Raw genomic sequence first — 19,911 nt, 5'->3', positions numbered from 1 at the left:
AATCCATACAACACAGAAAGAGGTCATTTAGCCAATCAAGCCTGTACCAACAACAATCCCACCCAGGCCCTATCCCCGTAACCAATATGTTTACCCTGCTAGTCCTCCTGACGTTAAGGGGAAGCTTAGCATGATCCTTGGTGTTATGAGACGGCACTGCTAACCACCATGCAGCCCCAGTTGGCCACCAAGTCTTCTGAAACCATCAAAACCATTAGAGAGGGAAAGATATAGAATTTGAAGGGGTTGCGGGGATGGGGGGAGGGATGTGAATGTTGCCTCACAAACTCCATGGAAAATTATTGTTAATAGATGTTATCAGATCTAGTTTCACTGTGAATTTTACTGCAAGTAATTGCTCTGAGCATTAACAATGAAATGCTACTTATTTTACTGTTAATCTTGTGTAGTTTATCACGTAAGCAAAAATTTAATAGATTATTTACTTTACTGCTTCCCAAGTCAAGGTGCTCAAGTGATTTATCCAATAAGCCGAGTATATTGGCAAGAATTTATTTCAATTCTTGCTTCTACACAATTATAGTGGTGTGCAATGTGCAAAAGCTTGCAGCAGCTTGTAGAGAGTAGGATTCATTTACAGGAGTGGCATTTAATGCTAACATAATAAATCCAATTGTGAAGCTGATGTGCAGTAAGATCCAAGTGTCAGCGTACAGCTTATAGTTGATGTAATGGCGTTTTCATGTAATTATCGGTTGCATTATGAATTATTTCAGTTGAATGATTGGGAGGGTGTGAGTGAAGAAACAGTTCTAGGTACTGGATTGGTTTAAAGTTTATTTAATCATGTCAGAACAAGGGTTACATTAACACAGCAATGAAGGTACTGTGAAAATCCCCTAGTTGCCACATCCCAGTGCCTATTCAGGAACACAGAGGGAGAATTTAGCATGGCCAATGCACCTAACCAGCACATCTTTCAGACTGTGGGAGGAAAGCAGAGCACCCAGAGGGACCCCACGCAGACTCTGCACAGACAGTGACCCAAGTTGGAATCAAACCTGGGTCGCTGGCACTGTGAGGCAGCAGTGCTAACCACTGTGCTACCCTCGGATTGGATAGAGCACTCCACTTTCTCATAGCCATTCACTTGCAGAGTTTAAGGATTTGTATACTGCATTAATATTGGTTGCAGCAGTTCCTCTAACCTGGGCTTGCTAAGCTCAAACACTCGCAGAGTGTTTCCTGGGGCTTGGGTGAACCTTAGCTGTTTAGTTTGATTACAGTCTGACTCAATGGCAACGAAAGCCACTTGGCTGTACTTCAAGAACCCATAAAATTACATGGGCGTTTTTTAAATTTTGAGGCAAGATTGTAACAAGTTGTAACAGTGCAAGTTGTTTTTTTATAACAAAGCTTTTTTCCAGTGTGTCAGGCTATTGTATGGCTAAAGCTCATCATGAATGACATATTATGATAATATTTATTTATAATATAGGCTTGTACGGATCATAAATGCTGGCGTAGATCAATTGCGCTGAAGGGCACATTTTCGTGTTGTACATTTTTATTAGTTATGGTTATGATTATAGTTGACTGAATTTGAACAAAGTAAGGAGCATAAGGAGTGTATTATAACTAGTATCACTTAATTTCACTGTTCTTAACTGCCCCCTCCCATAATTTCCTTGCTAAAAATTACTATAAATACATTGCCAGTGCAAATTACACAAAAGACTAATTGTAATGTTCAACAGCTGTGTTTGATGCAGAAGATAAAGTCACATGGGATCAGAGGTGAGCTGAGCAAGGCAGATACAGAACTGGCTCAGTCATAAAAGATAGAGAGTATCAGTGAAAGTGTGCATTTCTGAATGGAGGGCTGTGACAAGTGGCATTCCTAGGGATCAGTGCTGGGACCTTTGCTGTTTGTAATATATGTATAAATGATTTGGGGAAATTGTAACTGGTTTGATTGGTAAGTTTGTGGATTACAGAAAGGTTGATGGATTTGCGGATAGGATTGAGGATGATCAGAGGATACAGCAAGATATGGATTGGTTGAAGACTTGGGCGGAGAGATGGCAAATGGAGTTTAATCCGGACAAATGTGAGGTATTGCATTTTGGAAGGACTAAAACAAAGAGGAAATATACAGTAAATGGCAAAACCCTTAAGAGTTTTGATTGGCAGAGGGATCTGGGTGTACAGGTACACAGTTCACTGAAACTGGCAATGCAGGTGGAGAAGGTCGTCAAGAAGGTATACGGCATGCTTGCCTTCATCAGCTGGGGTATTGAGTTTAAAAACTGGCAAGTCACGTTGCAGCTTTATAGAACATTAGTTAGGCCGCACTTGGAATATAGTATTCAATTCCATTCGCCATACTACTAGAAGGATGAGGAAGCTTTGGAATGGATACAGAAAAGATTTACCAGGATGTTGCCTGGTATGGAGGGCATTAGCTATGAGGAGAGGTTGGAGAAACTTGGTTTGTTCTCACTGGGTGACCTGATAGAAGTCTACAAGATTATGGACAGAGTGGATAGTCAGAAGCTTTTCCCCAGAGTGGAAGAGTCAATTACTAGGGGACATAGGTTTAAGGTGCAGGGGATAATGTCTAAAGGAGATGTACAAGGCAAGTCTTTGACACAGAAGATGGAGGGTGCCTGGAACTCGTTGCCGAGTAAGGTCGTGGAAGCAGATACGATGGTAACTTTTAAGGGGCACCTGGACAAATACATGAATAGGATGGAAATAGAGGGATATGGTCCCTGGAAGGGAGGGGGTTTTAGTTCAGTTGGGCAGCATAGTTGGTGCAGGCTTGGAGGGCTGAAGGGCCTATTCCTGTGGTGTAATTTTCTTTGCTCTTTGATTATTTTAGTATGTTAACTGATCTATATTCACAATACTTGATTGCTTAAGTATGCAGGTGGATCTAGTGGGCTTAAGTAACTGACACCTTATGGAAGGTTCTGAAATCTGCACTGAGATAATGTATGTAAAAATCCTATAACTGCTGAAGTAAATCAGATATATAAGATTGGTGAATGCATAACAGAAATATCCTTAAAGACAGAAGGTGATACTCCGTCATTTGAATGTGCATTACACATTTTAATCATAAGGATTCAGAGGCCCTAAATGTTAAGCAAACTATTCTGCTCTGAGTAGAATAGCCCAGTACTGTTTTCTGATTGTTTGATTTCACAAGGATTAATTCACTTATCCCTTGTATCTCTCTGATCAGGACCGCCTGGTTATTTCTCCAAGTGATTCATCTCACTTACCAAATTAAAACAGTATCCACACCCCTGCCACTGGTAATAGGCTGTGTGTGTGCAGAATTTGATTTCCCACCTATTGTACAAAAGTCGCTCTTGGCAGATTTGAATTTGATTTTCGTTCTCAGCAACTGAATAAAGCAAGGTGCAGCAACAGGTCGTCTGATGTATGGTAAAGTCACAGAATCTTAGAATCTATAGTGCAGAAAGAGGTGATTTGGTGCATCGAGCATGCAACAACAATTCCACCCAGGTCATATCCCCGATATATTTAGCCTCCTAATCCCCCTGACACTAAGGGGCAATTTATCTTGGCCAATCAACCTAACCTGCACATTTTTGGACATTTTTTATTACTTAATTGTAGGACATGAGCATCGCTGGCTGGAAACATAGAAACTAGAAGTTGGAGTAGGCCTGCTCTGCAATTCATCTGTGAAATAACTTCAATCAGGCAATTGGGGTCCCAGATCAAGGATCCAATTGATGGGCTAATCAGTGAGTCTTTGCCTTGTACTTGACCTTGAGCGTCAGTTCCTCTGACACCCCCGGAGATAGATGGCTAACTACTAGTACTCTGCGTACTGCTGTTAGAGTTTTTAAATAAAGGGATTTTGGTGAAGGGACATCTGCCTTCGAAGACTTATTACAATCTTACTCATGGCTGATCATCAAATTCAATGTTCTGATTTCTGTCCCCCCAATATACATTGAACCCTTTAGCCCCAAGAGCTATATCTAATTTAAATCAGACAATGTTTTGGCCTCAACTACACTTGGTGGTAGTGAATTCTACACATTCACCACCCTCTGAGTGAAGAAATTTCTCCTTAGTTCAGTTCTAAAAGATTTACCTGTTATACTCAAACTATGACCCCCTAATTCTGGACTCCTCCCACCATTGGGAACTCTCCAAGTTTCCAGGTTTATATTTTCTAAAACATAATTCCAACAAATAACCCAAACAACTAGACTCAGCCAAATCAACAAGATACAAAAACGAACATTGAAAATAATATTCAGTGCAAGACTGAGATAAAATGGTATTTTCTGAGACTCCTTGCAAAGCTCCGTTGTCAATGCTGACTTTGTGCAGCCAGTATCATACTCATTGCAACTGAGCAAGCTCATCGGAATGCATCACCGTGAAAAGTGGGCTGCTGGTGGAACAGATAATTTGACGCTCAACCAAATCTTCATTCACTGAAGCAGGATCAGAGAATCCCAGCTGTGGATAAGCTCAGAGAATCCGACCATTGGGGCAGAATTTTTCTGTCCCGCCTGCCATGGGAACCATAGTGGGTGGGGGATGAGGAAAAGGGACGGAACATGAAAAGGCCCGTTGATCTCAGACAGGATTTTCCGTGTTGGGGTGAGCCGTAAAATCCTGCTTTTGTAACTAGATACAATCACTGAAATCTTGCTTCTATTCACGTCAGTGGGATCTTATGATCCCTCTGACGATGTATCCCTCTCACTGGTTTCCTGGCAGTGAAGGGTGCGTTCAATAGGAAACGTCATTGACAACAGCGGGACCATAAAATCCCACTGCTTTCTGCCACCACCAAACACATTGTGAAGGAGAAAAATTCTGCCCAACAAAATCTCAAGCTCGAATGTTGACAGTATGAAGTGGAAATTGCATGCTATTTTAAGTCACTTTGTACATTATAATGTGCCAATGTGATGATAAGTAAATACTTGGCTGGCCCATACTGTCAGCAGTAAAAGGAACCACTCTTGAATGGGGCATTCAGAAACTGGCGCACGCAGTAGCAATTGTAAATTCTCACGTAGGCACATTCTTGCTTTTAGTGACACATAGCATGCGTTATTCACTATGTGTGGGAATAGCTTCCAAATGGCGATGTGCATCCTGAACAGAGTGTCAATGATTTGAGCAATGCAATGCAACGATGATACAGTGATTTAAGCTACAGACTTTATTTTTGCACATTTTTAATATCCAAACTCCAGACAGTAGAATTATTAGTTGTCCGAATCCATAAGTATGAATGAAGTGAATAGTTTTGTGTACTCATGCAACTTTTTTTAAGTTGGCTGATACGTTTTACTGGAATTGGAGGTTGTCCATATGAACTACTCAGCGAACAGAATTAAAGGCAGTGGAACCATTTTTATTCAGCCATTTTTGACTGCAAGGAAACTTGAGACATGCTGAACTTCAGCAGACTGTTACCCATGCCCTAAGCATTGGATTAAGAGCCAAGATTACTTAAACCACAGGCTTGTATTCCTTATTGTACAGAGGTATAAGGGGCAATTGAGGTTTTCAGGATTTTGATAGGAATTGATAAGGTTGCAATTTTCTGTTGCCAGTGAAATATAGGAAAAGGTGGCATAACTTTAAAATCAAATGTAACTGATTCTGGTGGGGCCACAAAATACTTTTGACAAAAACAAGAAGTGGCCATTTTTGTGTTTTTATTTTCTATTTTTATTTCAAATTTCCAATTTCCAAAATATTTTGCCTTTGTTCATCTAAAGGGCTGAAAGTTTATCCGCAAGGCATGTAGAGAGAGTCAGTAAATTTCCAGCCTTGGCACTCCCACCTCAGGAGAAAGGACCAGGAAAGATAGGATATTCATTTGTGGGTAGGGAGCAGGGATGTGGCCTTGGGTTCAGACTGCAGTCAAGCCAGCCAACCTACGGGAACGTTTTGAGGAAGCCACAGGCTGCCAGAGGCATCAGTGGGCTACTTAAAAGGCCTGTCTTGGTTCTGCGCAATGAAAGAAGTAGTCTAGCCCTCATCCCTCATATCCCCTCACTGCTGCCTCACACCCTCCCAACGCACACACATACACTCTCTGCTGCATTCGTGCAACCTCATGCCCCATGCTAACAGTTGCCTCACCATCCACTGCCCATAGACTCTCATCTTCGTAATGCCCAAGCTATGACACTTTAAGAACATAAGAACATAAGAAATAGGAGCAGGAGTAGGCCATCTAGCCCTTCGAGCCTGCCCCGCCATTCAATAAGATCATGGCTGATCTGTTGTGGCTCAGTTCCACTTTCCCGCCCTCTCCCCATAACCCTTAATCCCCTCTCTTATCAAGAACCCATCAACCCGCTTCTTAAAAATATTTAGCGAGGCAGCCTCCACCACTTCAACGGGCAGAGAATTCCAGAGATTCACCACCCTTTGAGTGAAGAAGTTCCTCCTCAACTCCGTTCTAAACCGCCTCCCCTTTATCTTGAGGCTGTGCCCCCTAGTCCTACTGTCTTTTTTGAGCAGGAAGAGTCTCTCCACCTCTATCCTATCCATCCCATTCATCATCTTATACGTCTCAATGAGAGCTCCCCTCATTCTTCTAAACTCTAACGAGTACAAGCCTAGTTTATTCAGCCTCTCCTCATAGCTCAATCCCCTCAACTCCGGTATCAGCCTAGTAAACCTCCTCTGCACTCCCTCCAGGGCCAAAATATCCTTGCGCAGGTGCGGCGCCCAAAACTGCACACAGTACTCCAGCTGCGGCCTCACCAATGCCCTATACAGCTGCAGCAAGACCATGCCCATTCACACATTAGACACTCTTTGGAACCAATGAAACCTATAATGGCAATAAAATGGACAAAAAAAAATCATTCTAAAACATCTTTCCAAAAAAAGCTTATTTTCAATACATGGTAATAGAAGTACCAATTATATAGACCTTTTAAAGTATCAATAGCAGAAATTGTAAATACTTGAAACCTCTTTCTCTTTTGTCAATAAACATTGCACAATTAACAGTAGTGTTCAAAGAGCCTTTTGTGCTGGCTACAATCTGCCAGTTTCTCAGTTACTGCCTCTGAGTACCTTGATTTTAACAAACAGCTAGGTACTTGCAAATGATTTCCTGGCATTTTTATTCAGGATGTCAGAAAGCGCCTTGTTGCTGAGGTCTAACCATTAAAATAGAATAAGCATGTTCACTGCCAACTCTAGGCGTTTTTGGTTTGCTTTGTTCTCAACTGGGAATGTAATTCTAGAATCACAGAATCATTGAATTCCTATAGTGCAGAAGGAGATCATTCGGTGCAGCAGGTGGTCAGGAAGGCTAATGGGATGCTGGCCTTCATAGCGAGGGGGATTGAATATAAAAGTAGGGAGGTCTTGCTGCAGCTGTATAGGGCATTGGTGAGGCCGCAGCTGGAGTACTGTGTGCAGTTTTGGCGCCGCACTAACGCAAGGATATTTTGGCCTTGGAGGGAATGCAGAGGAGGTTTACTAGGCTGATACCGGAGTTGAGGGGCTTGAGCTATGAGGAGAGGCTGAATAAACTAGGCTTGTACTCGTTACAGTTTAGAAGAATGAGGGGAGATCTCATTGAGACATATAAGATGATGAATGGGATGGATAGGATAGAGGTGGAGAGACTCTTCCCTCTCAGAAAGGACAGTAGGACTAGGGGACACAGCCTCAAGATAAAGGGGGTGCGGTTTAGAACGGAGTTGAGGAAGAACTTCTTCACTCAAAGGGTGGTGAATCTCTGGAATTCTCTGCCCGTTGAAGTGGTGGAGGCTGCCTCGCTAAATATTTTTAAGACGCGGGTTGATGGGTTTTTGATAAGCGAGGGGATTAAGGGTTATGGGGAGAGGGCGGGAATGTGGAACTGAGCCACGACAGATCAGCCATGATCTTATTGAATGGCGGGGCAGGCTCGAAGGGCTAGATAGCCTACTCCTGCTCCTATTTCTTATGTTCTTATTAAGTCTGCACCAACCACAATCCCACCCTATTCCCATCATCCCACATATTTACCCTGCTAATCTCCTTACACTAAGGGCAAATTAGCATTTGCCAATTAACCTGGACTACGGGAGGAAACCAGAACAGCCAGAGGAAACCCATGCAGACTTGAGAGAATGTGCAAACTCCACATAGACAGTGATTCAAGGCCAAGATTGGACCTGGGTCCCTGGCACTGTGAGGCATCAGGGCTAACGACTGTGCCACCATGCTTCCCTACTTTACTTATTATTTGTAAATTCAAATTCAGACTGTTGAAAGGACAAATGAGTAAATAAATGTCAAGACAGTGATTATAATACCAATCTATCAACTGCTGTCCTTTTTTAAATTGACTGTTGGAATGGAGCACTGACTGTTGTTCTACTGAAAGTTAGGTCGCTAATTTAATTCATCCCAGCTGAATTCTTGTCGGCAAAAAAAATGATTAATTATGCATCCTGTGAGTCTTCTACACAGACAGATCTTTAAATAGCAAGCAGTTGTGGTGTTCTACAATAGAGATCCTCCATCTATTGCCAAATCAGCAACAGAATGGAACTTTGCATGACTGCCCTGCCCTTCACACCCTGTCCCATGTTTCTGAATGAGTGGTCATTTAGTTTGTAGGCTGGTCTTTTACCATAGCTTTGCCATCAGGATGGAGCCTGTCACTGTCAGGCACTAGAAGGTAAGGGGACCACTTCAGAGGGTGAAAGATCCCAAGACCTAAAAACAGTGACTTGCTGACGACTGAGAGGTGTAAGAGGTAGCCACCACTGAAGCCTCACTCTCCAAAAGAGACATCAGCAATCCATCCATTATTGTCACCCCTAACCCAGCAAGGAGAGGAAAGTACAAGGTGGAAACAGTAATAAAAAGCTAAGAAGTGTATGGCTGGGTTCTGTTTTCCCATTGGCAGTTACATGTGTTGAGCAAATCAGAAGCGGCCTTCCTAACGTGGGCTGCGGAAGGAAAATAGGACAAGCCTGCCCACTGCCAACTTTGGATAAGTTTGGTGTCTCACTGGGAGTGTAGTTAGTGGCCTGGGTCACTGCTTATTAATTCATAAATTCAAGTTCTGGTTATGGAAGGAACTAATGAGCAAATAGACTTTGGGAATATGATCATAGTCATGGACTTTGTTGCTCAATTTACCCATCATTTTAACTAATATCCAGGGAGTAGAATATTAAATGCAACACGGTTCAATTTGGACAAGTACGAGCTAAACAAACATTTTATGTGATCTTATTTATGTTGCAACTGGTCATGTCTGACCCTTGCCTTCATGACATGCAACAGGACATGGAGGTTGATGGGTGACCTGATAGAAGTTTACAAGATTATGAGGGGGCATGGACAGAGTGAATAGTCAGAAGCTTTTTCCCAGGGTGGAAGGGTCAATTACTAGGGGGCATAGGTTTAAGGTGTGAGTGGCAAGGTTTAAAGAAGATGTACAAGTCAAAACTTTTACACAGAGGGATGGTGGGTGTCCAGAACTCGCTGCCGGGGGCGTAGTGGAAGCAGATACAATAGTGACTTTTAAGGGACTTCTTGACAAATACATGAATAAGATGGGAATAGAGGGATATGGTCCCCAGAACGTTAGGGGATTTTAGTTCAGATGGGCAGCATGGTCGGTGCAGGCTTGGAGAGCTGAAGAGCTTGTTACTGTGCGGTAATTTTCTTTGTTCTTTGTTCTAACAAGATAGCAATAGTTTAATTTTGGCAAAAAATGTCAGGCAATAAAGGCCAAATTTCCACCTGGGCTCAAGAAAACCCAACCTGTGCACTCCCATGGCTTACAAAAGGCACATCCTACCAATGTATGACTTTTTGAAGGATTTTGTTTTTTCATACAGAAGTTGGGCTCAGGGTGCAATTTATGAGCTGCTATGGAATGTATACAGTGTGTTGGTGCAGAGGCAGCCTGCTGATAAGCATTTCTCCAACATAGTAGATCCACTTCTAACATCATTTAAATCCTTGAGATAGTATCAAGAGTATTATGTCACAATGCAGGTGAGTGTTCCATTTACAGTCAGCATTCTCGACCAAGCACGCAAATAGGAGCTTTAAAACACATTTAGAGAAAAACTAATCTGTTGCAAACAGTGTTGCAGCTTCTCTCTGTGCTTAGATTGAACTGTTGTTAGATGAAGTACAGCAAGAAACTGGATTTCAATATGCTGCATAATGAAGGCATGAAAACATAAGTGTTTGGTTTTCCCTTAGCATTTGTGATTATCTTTGCAAAACAAAATTGATGGTATCAGCAACTGGTGAATTATATACCCTGTTTTGTGGAATGGAATACATATAATAATTACACTATAATTTTGAATTGCTGCAAGTATCATTAAGATAATCTGACAATAAGCTAACTGAACCATCTTCATTGTAAACTGGAAATATTTACATGATCACCCTTCTTGTTTTCAGAAAGCACAACATTCAAAGTAAGGAAAGTTTTTTTTATATATATTTCTTTAACTATCTGAAACTTCTGATTACTGACATGTCTAGACTGGGAATTGCATGTAGTTGCATCCTGTGTATGCATGTACTTGATTGGTGAAACTAACCCACTGTAACGTTTTTGGGATTTTTCATGGACTCATTTAATGTTTCATCCTTCAGTTCCATTAATAATTACTTGGAGCTCACACTTCTAACAAAATTTAGGTAGCATTGCGTGCCCTAACCTTTCAATAACCAGGCTACAACTAATAACCTATAATATAATAAGGCTATAACCATACCAATAACCTTTCAGGGGTAAGTTTTTCACTCAGAGGGTGGTGGGTGAGTGGATCGGTGGTGGTGGAGGCAAACTCATTGGGGTCTTTTAAGAGACTTCTGGATGAGTATATGGGATTTATTGGGATTGAGGGTTATAGGTAGGCCTAGTAGGTAGGGATATGATCAGCGCAACTTGTGGGCTGAAGGGCCTGTTTGTGCTGTAGTTTTTCTATGTTCTATGCTCTAACTGAGCTGTCAGTTTCAATTCAGACTCAGACTAATAAAGTGAGATAAGTTCCAATCTTCTCTCTCAGCTGGCTCAGCAGATTTTACATAAAATACCTTTGTGCAATATCATCCCATGTCCCAATCAGTGATGACACATAAAATAAAATATCACTAAATCAGCAGTCTCACTCAGTGAAGTCACAGTGAAGGCTGATGCAGCAAAGAGAAATAGAATGGATGTAGCCATTAATACACTCTTGGTTGAAGAACATTTTGTCAGGACAAAGTAGAAAGAGATTTGCTCAGTGTCAAATAAGAATTTAGTAAAATTTAGACCACAAGTGCTTTACACATTTACTAAAAATGCAACAAAAATAGCAAAATATTCTAGCACTGATATACATCATCTTATTCAGCACAAAAAAGGTATATTATGTTCTATTTTCTGTGTAATCTTAATACAAAATTAATACAATAATAGATAAAATAGAGCAAAATTTTCTTCTAAAATTGCAACACGGTGCAAACTTTCAGGTTGAAATTTCACCAGACATGAGTTTCAGAAGGTTAGCAGTTTCCTTGGAACAATGCAGCTTAAGGCTTTACATGACCATTAATCAGGAAATTGTAAATTGCAGTCAGGAATTTAATTTCTATCCACTTACACTTTTATAGAATCGTAGATTCATTACAGTGCAGAAGAGCCATTTGGCCCATTGAGTCTGCACTGACTCTCTGACAGAGTTTCTTACCCAGCCACTCTACCCAGCCTTATCCCTGTACCCCCCACATTTCTCATGATTCATCCATCTAACCTACACATCTTGGAAAACACAAAGGTGCAATTTATCATGGCCAATCCACCTAACCTGCACACCTTTGGACTGTGGGAGGTAACTGGAGCACCTGAAGGACTCCCACACAGGCAGGCAACCAAGGCCTAAATCAAACCCAGATCCCTGGCACTCGAGGCAGCAGTGTTAACTACTGCGTTGCCCCCAAAAGTGAACCAGATGGGTTTTTAATGACAATTGACGATGGCTTCAATGTCTTCCTGAATTCTGGTTTTTGTTAAATTTCCCCAGCTGCCATGGTGGAATTCAAAGCCAAGTTCCCAGATCTTGCCCTGGATTTCAGTTGAGTCACAATACCACTGTGCCATTGCCTTCCTTACAAAAAGAAGACTCCGTCCCCACCAACCTTTTCAGTTAATAGCCAAACACACTAGCCAATTGTGCCACAGAAATGGAGACTAAAATGCTTGAAAATGAAATGTTAGCTTTGCTTTGCTTTGACACTGGTAGCAGCATTCAGACATAATGAGATGGTTGCAGAGTTGCCAGTAGTTTAGTTTATGCACTGTGGGGTCATTTTCTAATCCACTTTTATTGGACTTAAAATATCAGGCATGCTTACATATATCTGACAAACCTTAGAAGAAATCAGTTTAAAAAAAATGGATTTGTGTTAATCTGGCAGCAGAAGTTCACTGCATTTTTAGATCATATTTATTATGCTGGCGGGAGGCTGCTTATACCATGTCCTTCATTCCCTCCTTATGAATTTTCCAAAGATTATTAGGGGAACATTATAGAATGGGTGGGGTAGTGGTGGGAGGCACCAGAAACTCAGCTGATGCCCGAGAGATCCAAGTTCAAATCCCATCTTGACGGTTGGTGGAATTTGAATTCAATAAAAAATATTTTGAATTAAAAATCTACTGCTGCCCATAAAACCATTGTTGATTGTCGGGAAAACCCACCAGGTGCACTAATGTCCTTTAGGGAAGGATATCTGCTGTCCTCAACTGGCCTACATCTGACAGTTGAGCCATAGCAATATGGCTGACACTCAACTGCCCTCTGAAATGGCCAAGCAAACCTCTGAGTTCAAGGACAATTAGGGAATGGCGATAAATGCTAGCCTGCCAGCGATACCCATGTCCCATGAATGAATTTTAAAAAATTGATTAGAGGTAAATGTCTCTGAACAGGCAGAATGCATTTTGAAGGATGAACAGCCAGAAGTTGTGGTACATATTGGGACTAATGACAATAGGTAGGAAGAGTGATGAAGTCCTGCAATAGCAATTCAGGGAGTTAGGTAGAAAGTTAATAAGCAGGACCTCTAAAGTTGTAACCTCAGGATTACTCCCTGTGCCAGGTGCTAGTGAGGCTAGGAATAGGAAGATAGTGCAGCTCAACATGTGGCTAAACAGCTGATTAGGAGGAGGGTTTCAGATATCTGGACCATTAGGATCTCTTCTAGGGCAGGTGGGCCCTGTACAAAAAGGACGGTTTGCATCTAAACTGGAAGGGCATAAATATTCTAGTCGGGAGATTTGCTAGTGTCACACGGGAGGATTTATACTAGTTTTGCAGGGGGGGTGGGAACCAAAACAAAGGTGAACTAGCTGAAGAGAAGACAGAGCGTAGGGCCAGTAAGACTCAGAGAAACAGCAGGTAGGGTGGAGTTGCTACTCAAAGAGGGTCTGGTGAACTGAAGTGCACTTGTTTCAATGCAAGAAGTGTAACAGGTAAGGCAGATGAATTTAGAGCTTGAATTAGTAGAATGTTGTTGCCGTTACTTGGTTAAGGAAAGGACAGGTTTGGCAGCATTCCAGGATACAGATGTTTCAGGTGGGATAGAGGGGGATATAAAAGGAGTGGGGGAGTTGCACTACTGGTTAAGGAGAATCTCATAGCTATACTGCGGGAGGACATCTTGGAGGGCTCATACAGCAAGACGATATGGATAGAGCTCAGGAACAGAAAAGGTGTAGTCACAATATTGGGGTTTAACAATAGGCCACCCAACTGCCAGAGGGAGATAGAGGAATAAATATGGAGGCAGATTTTGGCAAGCTGTAACAGTAACAAGGTTGTTGTGGTGAGTGACTTTATCTTCCTCTATATTGACTGGGACTCACATAGTGCTAGGGGTGCAGATGGGGCAGAATTTGTAAGGAGCATCCAGGAGGGCTTCTTGAAACAGTATGTAGGTAGTCCAACTAAAGAAGGGGCCAGATTGGATCTGGTATTGGGGAATGAGTCCGGTCAGGTGGTCGATGTTTCAGTAGGGGAACAGTTCGGGAACAGTGGCCACAATTCAATAAGCTTTAAGGGACTGATGGATAAAGATAAGTGTGGCCGTCAAGGTGTTAAATTGGGGGAAGGCTAATTACAACAATATTAGGCTGGAACTGAAGAATGTAGATTGGAGACAGATGTTTGAGGGCAAATCAACATCTGGCATGTGGGAAGTTTTCAAGTGTAAGTTGATAGAGATTCAGGACCGACACATTCCTGTAAGGATGAAGGATAAGTATGGCAAGTTTTGGGAACCTTGGATAACAAGAGATATTGTGAGCCAAGTCAAAGGGTAAAAAGAAGCATTTGTCAAAGCTAGGAGGCTGGGAACACATGAAGCAAGTGTGAAATACAAGGAAAATAGGAAGAAACTTCAGCAAAGAGTAAGGAGGGCTAACAGAGGTCACGCGAAAGCATTGGCCAGCAGGATTAAGGAAAATCCCAAGGCTTTTTATACATATATAAAGAGCAAGAGGGTAGCCAGGGAGAGGCTTGGCACGGTCAAGGACAAGGGAGGGAATCTATGCGTGGAGCCAGAGGAAATGGGCCAGGTATTAAATGAGTACTTTGCGTCAGTATTCACCAAAGGGAAGAACTTGGTGGATGATGAGTCTGGGAAAGGATGTGTAGATTGTTTGAGTCATGTTGAGATCACAAAGGAGGTATTGGAGTTCTTGAGAAACATTAAGGTAGCCAAGTCCCCAGGGCCTGATGGGTTACACCCCAGAATACTGAGAGAGACAACGGAGGAAATTGCTGGGGCCTTAAGAGAAATCTTTGTATCCTCACTGGCTACAGGGGAGGTCCCACAGGATTGGAGAATAGCAAGAATAATCCAGATAATTACAGGCCGGTGAGCTTTATGTCAGTGGTAGGGACATTATTGGAGAGGAGTCTTCAAGACAGGATTTATTCCCATTTGGAAATGAATGGATGTAATAGTGAGAGGCAACATGGTTTTGTGAAGGGGAGGTCGTGTCTTTTGAACTTAATCAAGTTTTTTGAGGAAGTGACAAAGACGATTGATGAGGGTAGGGCAGTGAACCATAGAACCCTACAGTGTAGAAAGAGGCCCTTCAGCCCATCGTGTCTGCACTGAACACAATCCCACTCAAGCACTACCCCCATATCCCTACATATTGTACCCACTAATCCCTCTAACCTACACATCCCTGGACACTAAGGAATGGCCAATCTTAGCATGGCCAATCAACCTAACCTGCACATCTTTGGGCTACATGGACGTCAGTTTTTTTTAAACAGATTTCTTCTAAAGGTTTTCAGATATATGTAGGTGTTCCAATAAGTCCAATAAAATAGAAAATGACCCCACAGCTGGCAACTCTGCAACCATCTCATTATAGCTGAATGCTACTACCCGTGTCAAAGCAAAGCTAACATTTCATTTTCAAGCATTTTAGTCTCCATCTCTGTGGCGCAATTGGCTAGTGTGTTTGGCTATTAACTGAAAGGTTTGGGGACGGAGTCTTCTTTTTGTAAGGGAGGCAATGGTGCAGTGGTAGTGACAAGGTCCCTCATGGTAAGCTAGTGCAGAAGGTGGAATTGCATGGGATCAGAGGTGAGCTGGCAAGATGAATGCAAAACTGGCTCAGTCAAAGAAGACAGAGTGCAGCAGTGGAAGGGTGCATTTCTGAATGGAGGGCTGTGACAAATGATGTTCCTCAGGGATCAATGCTGGGACCTTTGCTATTTGTAATATATATAAATTACTTGGAGGAAAATGTAACTGGTTTGATTAGTAATTTTGCGGATGACACAAAGATTGGTGGATTTGCGGATAGCGATGAGGACCATTAGAGGATATAATAGGATGTAGATCTGTTGGAGACTTGGGTAGAAAGATGGCTCATGGAGTTTAATTCGGACAAGTGTGAGGTAATGCATTTTGAAAGGTCTAAGACAGATAGGAAATGTACAGTAAATGGCAGAACCCTTAAGAGTATTGATAGGCAAAAGGATCTGGGTGTACAGGTCCACAGGTCACTGAAAGTGGCAATGCAGGTAAAGAAGGTAGTCAAGAAGGCATTCAGCATGCTTTCCTTCATTGACATTGAGTTTAAAAATTGGCTAGTCATGTTGGAGCTTTATAGAACATTAGTTAGGCCACGGTTGGAATATAGTGTTCAATTCTGGTCACCACACTACAGGAAGGCTTTAGAGAGGGTACAGAAAAGATTTACCAGGATGTTGCCTGGTACGGAGGGTATTAGCTATGAGGAGAGGTTGGAGAAATTTGGTTTGTTCTCACTGGAGCGACTGAGGTTGAGGGGTGAGCTGATAGAAGTCTACAAGATTATGACAGGCATGGACCGAGTGGATAGTCAGAAACTTATTCCCAGGTTCGAAGCAGTGCCGGATGTAGGCATAAGTTAAACAAGCTACAGCTTAGGGCAGGGCCTCACAAAATTTCAGAAAGTTTACTATGAAGAGAACATTTAAGAGCGAATACCAGAAGAGAAAAAGAAAGCACCAGCTTGAAGAGCAACTCAAAAAATTACCAAAAGTTGACAGTTACTTTACTCCAGAAACAGATAAGGATCCAGAAACCCAAGGTGATCAGCAAAGTCCAAGAAGATTAGCTGGTACTCTTCTGGAAAAAATGAAGATACTGGAGTTTGTTTTTATGCTATACTTACGGACTCATTTGCTGGAGGAGTTTCACAAAACCAGTAAGGCTCTCCAGGATCCACAGATTGCACTTATCGCATGTGCAAATCTGTACTCATCACTTTCCCACTTTGTGAAAAATATTCAAGAAAACTTTGATGATATTGAACAAGAAGCTAAATCCAAACTGCCTGATGTAGATTACAAGTGTGCAGAGAAAAGGAGGAGAGTGAGAAAAAAACAAACCTACGATGGAGCTGCACCTGATGCTGATGAAGTGCTTTCTCCAAGAGACAAATTTCGAGTGAAATCCTTCATTCTTATAATCAATGTCCTTGAAGCAAACTTGAGAAGAAGGGCAACAGTCTGCAATTATGCTGCAAACAAATTTTCATTTTTAGTTGATTCAGAATCTTCAGAGCACAACTACGTGAAGCAGTGGAAACTTTGATGAAAGAGTATCCAAACGATGTTAATATTAACCTTACGGGGGAACTGAAGCACTTGCATCCTTATGTCAAGAAGAATTATCCAGGAAAAGAACAAATTTGCCACAAAGGTCTGTATCAAACCATCTTCCAAGACAAGATTCATTTAGTTTTCCCTAACGTGGAAGCAATATTACAACTAGTCTTATGTTTTATGGTAACAAATTGTTCAGGAGAAAGGTCATTTTCACAGCTAAAGAGAATCAAAAATGAACTGAGAGCAACCATGTGTCAAGACAAACTGTCTGCGCTTAGTATCATGTGCATAGAAAGCGATAAGCTGTGTAGCATATCATTTGAGGGCATAATTCATGATTTTGCTTTTGAGAAATCAAGAAAGAAAATGTTTTAACTTGTATCTGATATCAGTTTTCTGACTTTGCAAACAATTTCATTATTACTTATATTAATAAAAGTGATCCTGATTACTTATTTTGTCAGCATTTTGTGTAGATAGATTAATGTATCTTAAAATTATTTTAAAAGTTACATTTAAGTATTGTTTCCAGGGTATACTGTATTATAATCTATGAGAGAGATCAAGCCAGCCAAATGATAAATATGTAATCACTAAATGCATTCATTTGAAAATAATTTTGATTTTTCATTTTAAATACCTTGCTATATTATAATTAAAAGGTATATTTTCAATTTTTTTTGTGGTGACCCAAGGTCCTGTTTTGGTACGCATCTTTGTGAGATCTTTTGATGTAACTTTTTAATAAGGGGCCTCCAAGCTTTATATTACTTATGGCCTCACCAAGTCTAAATCTGGCATTGGGTGGAAGGGTCAATTACTAGGGGGCACAGCTTTAAGGTGCGAGGGGCAAGTTTTAAAGGAGATGTACGAGGCAGATTTTTTTACACAGAGGTGGTGGGTGCCTGAAACTCGTTGCTGGGGGAGGTAGTGGAAGCAGATACGATAATGACTTTTAAGGGGCATCGTGACAAATACATGAATAGGATGGGGATAGAGGGATATGGTCCCTGGAAGGGTCGCAAATTTTAGTTAAGTCGGGCAGCATGGTCAGTGCAGGCTTGGAGGGCTGAAGGGCCTGTTCCTGTGCTGTAATTTTCTTTGTTTTTTGTTCACTTTGAATCCCTTCGAGAGTATAGTGGGTGGAGGAGTAGAGTTAAGAGAGAAATCAGGACAGCAAAAAGGTGATATGAGATTGTTTTGGCAGATAAGCCAAAGGAGAATTCAAAGAGTGTCTACAGATACATAAAGGCCAAAAGAGTAACTTGGGACAGAGTAGGGCCTCTTAAGGATCAACAAGGCCATCTATGTGTGGATCCACAAGAGGTGGGTGAGATCCTAAATGAGTATTTCTCATCAGTATTTACTGTTGAGAAAAGCATGGATACTTGTGGACAAAAATAGTAATGTCTTGGGGAGTGTACATATTACAGAGAAGGAAGTGCTGGAAGTCTTAAAGTGCATCAAGGTAGATAAATCCCTGAGACCTGATGAAGTGTATCCCAGGACATTGTGGGAGGCTACAGGGAGGAAATTGCGGGTCCCGTAGCAGAGATATTTGAATCACCGATAGTTACCGGTGAGGGGCTTGAAGATTGGAGGCTGGCAAATGGTGTACCTTTGTTTAAAAAGGGCTGCAGGGAAAAGCCAGGGAACTACAGGCCGGTGAGCCTCACATCTGTGGTGGGTAAGTTGTTGGAAGATATTGTGAGAGATAGGATCTACAGGCATTTAGAGACACAAGAACCGATTAGGGACAGTCAGCAAGGCTTTGTGAGTGGAAAATCATGTCTCACAAATTTGATTGAGATTTTTGAAGGGGTAACCAAGAAGGTAGATGACGGCAATGCAGTTGATATTGTCTACGTGGACTTTAGCAAGGCCTTTGACGAGGTACGGTGTGGTCGGTTGTTGCATAAGGTTAAATCTCATGGGATCCAAGATGGGGGTAGCTAAATGGATACAAAACTGACTTGATAACAGAAGCCAGAGGGTGCTGATAGTTGTTTTTAAAACTGGAAACCTGTGACCAGTGGTATGCCTCAAGGATCGGTACTGGATCCATTGTTATTTGTCATTTATATTCATGATTTGGATGAGACTATAGGACGCATGGTTAGTAAGTTTGCAGATGACACCAAGATTGGTGGCATAGTGGACAGTGAAGAAGGTTATCTCGGTTTGCAACGGGATCTTGATCAATTGGGCCAGTGGGCTGACGAATGGCAGATGGAATTTAATTTAGATAAATGCGAGATCATGCGTTTTGGTAGGTTGAACCAGGGCAGGACTTATTCAGTTAATGGTAGGGCACTGGGGAGAAGTACAGAACAAAGAGATCTAGGGGTACAGGTTCATAGCTCCTTGAAAGTGGAGTCACAGGTGGACAGAGTGGCAAAGAAGGCATTCGGCATGCTTGGTTTCATTCGTCAGAACGTTGAGTACAGGAGATGGGATGGGTTATTGAAGTTGTACAAGACATTGGTAAGGCCACACTTGGAATACTATGCACAGTTCTGGTCACCCTATTATAGAAAGAATATTATTAAACTAGAAAGAGTGCAGAAGAGATTTACTAGGATGCTACTGGGACTTAATGGTTTAAGTTGTAAAGAGAGGCTGCAAAGACTGGGACTTTATTCTCTGGAGCGTAGGAGGCTGAGAGGTGATCTCATAGAGGTCTATAAAATAATGAGGGGCATAGATCAGCTAGAAAGTCAATATCTTTTCCCAAAGGTGGGGGAGTGTGAATCTAAAGGGCATAGGTTTAAGGTGA

The 19,911-nt window shown here is 41.8% G+C and overlaps 1 protein-coding gene across 3 annotated transcripts in view; it reads left to right on the top strand.

Moving 5' to 3' along the window:
* lad1 (ladinin) overlaps positions 1-19,911 on the top strand; it is a 139,655-nt gene that overhangs the window by 118,748 nt on the left and 996 nt on the right. For 2 of the 3 annotated variants that reach the window (XM_080210093.1, XM_080210095.1), the window contains one exon: positions 10,426-10,442. The exons of the other annotated variant lie outside the window; for it this stretch is intronic. In XM_080210093.1, the coding sequence (XP_080066219.1) occupies positions 10,426-10,442 (17 nt within the window). The remainder of the gene's footprint in view (positions 1-10,425; positions 10,443-19,911) is intronic. 3 annotated transcript variants of the gene reach the window in all.

This window comes from Carcharhinus amblyrhynchos, chromosome 22 (assembly GCF_965287045.1).
Source record: "Carcharhinus amblyrhynchos chromosome 22, sCarAmb.v2.hapA, whole genome shotgun sequence".
In the NCBI taxonomy this organism is placed as follows: domain Eukaryota; kingdom Metazoa; phylum Chordata; class Chondrichthyes; order Carcharhiniformes; family Carcharhinidae; genus Carcharhinus; species Carcharhinus amblyrhynchos.
This window is presented reverse-complemented; position numbering and strand designations above follow the sequence as displayed.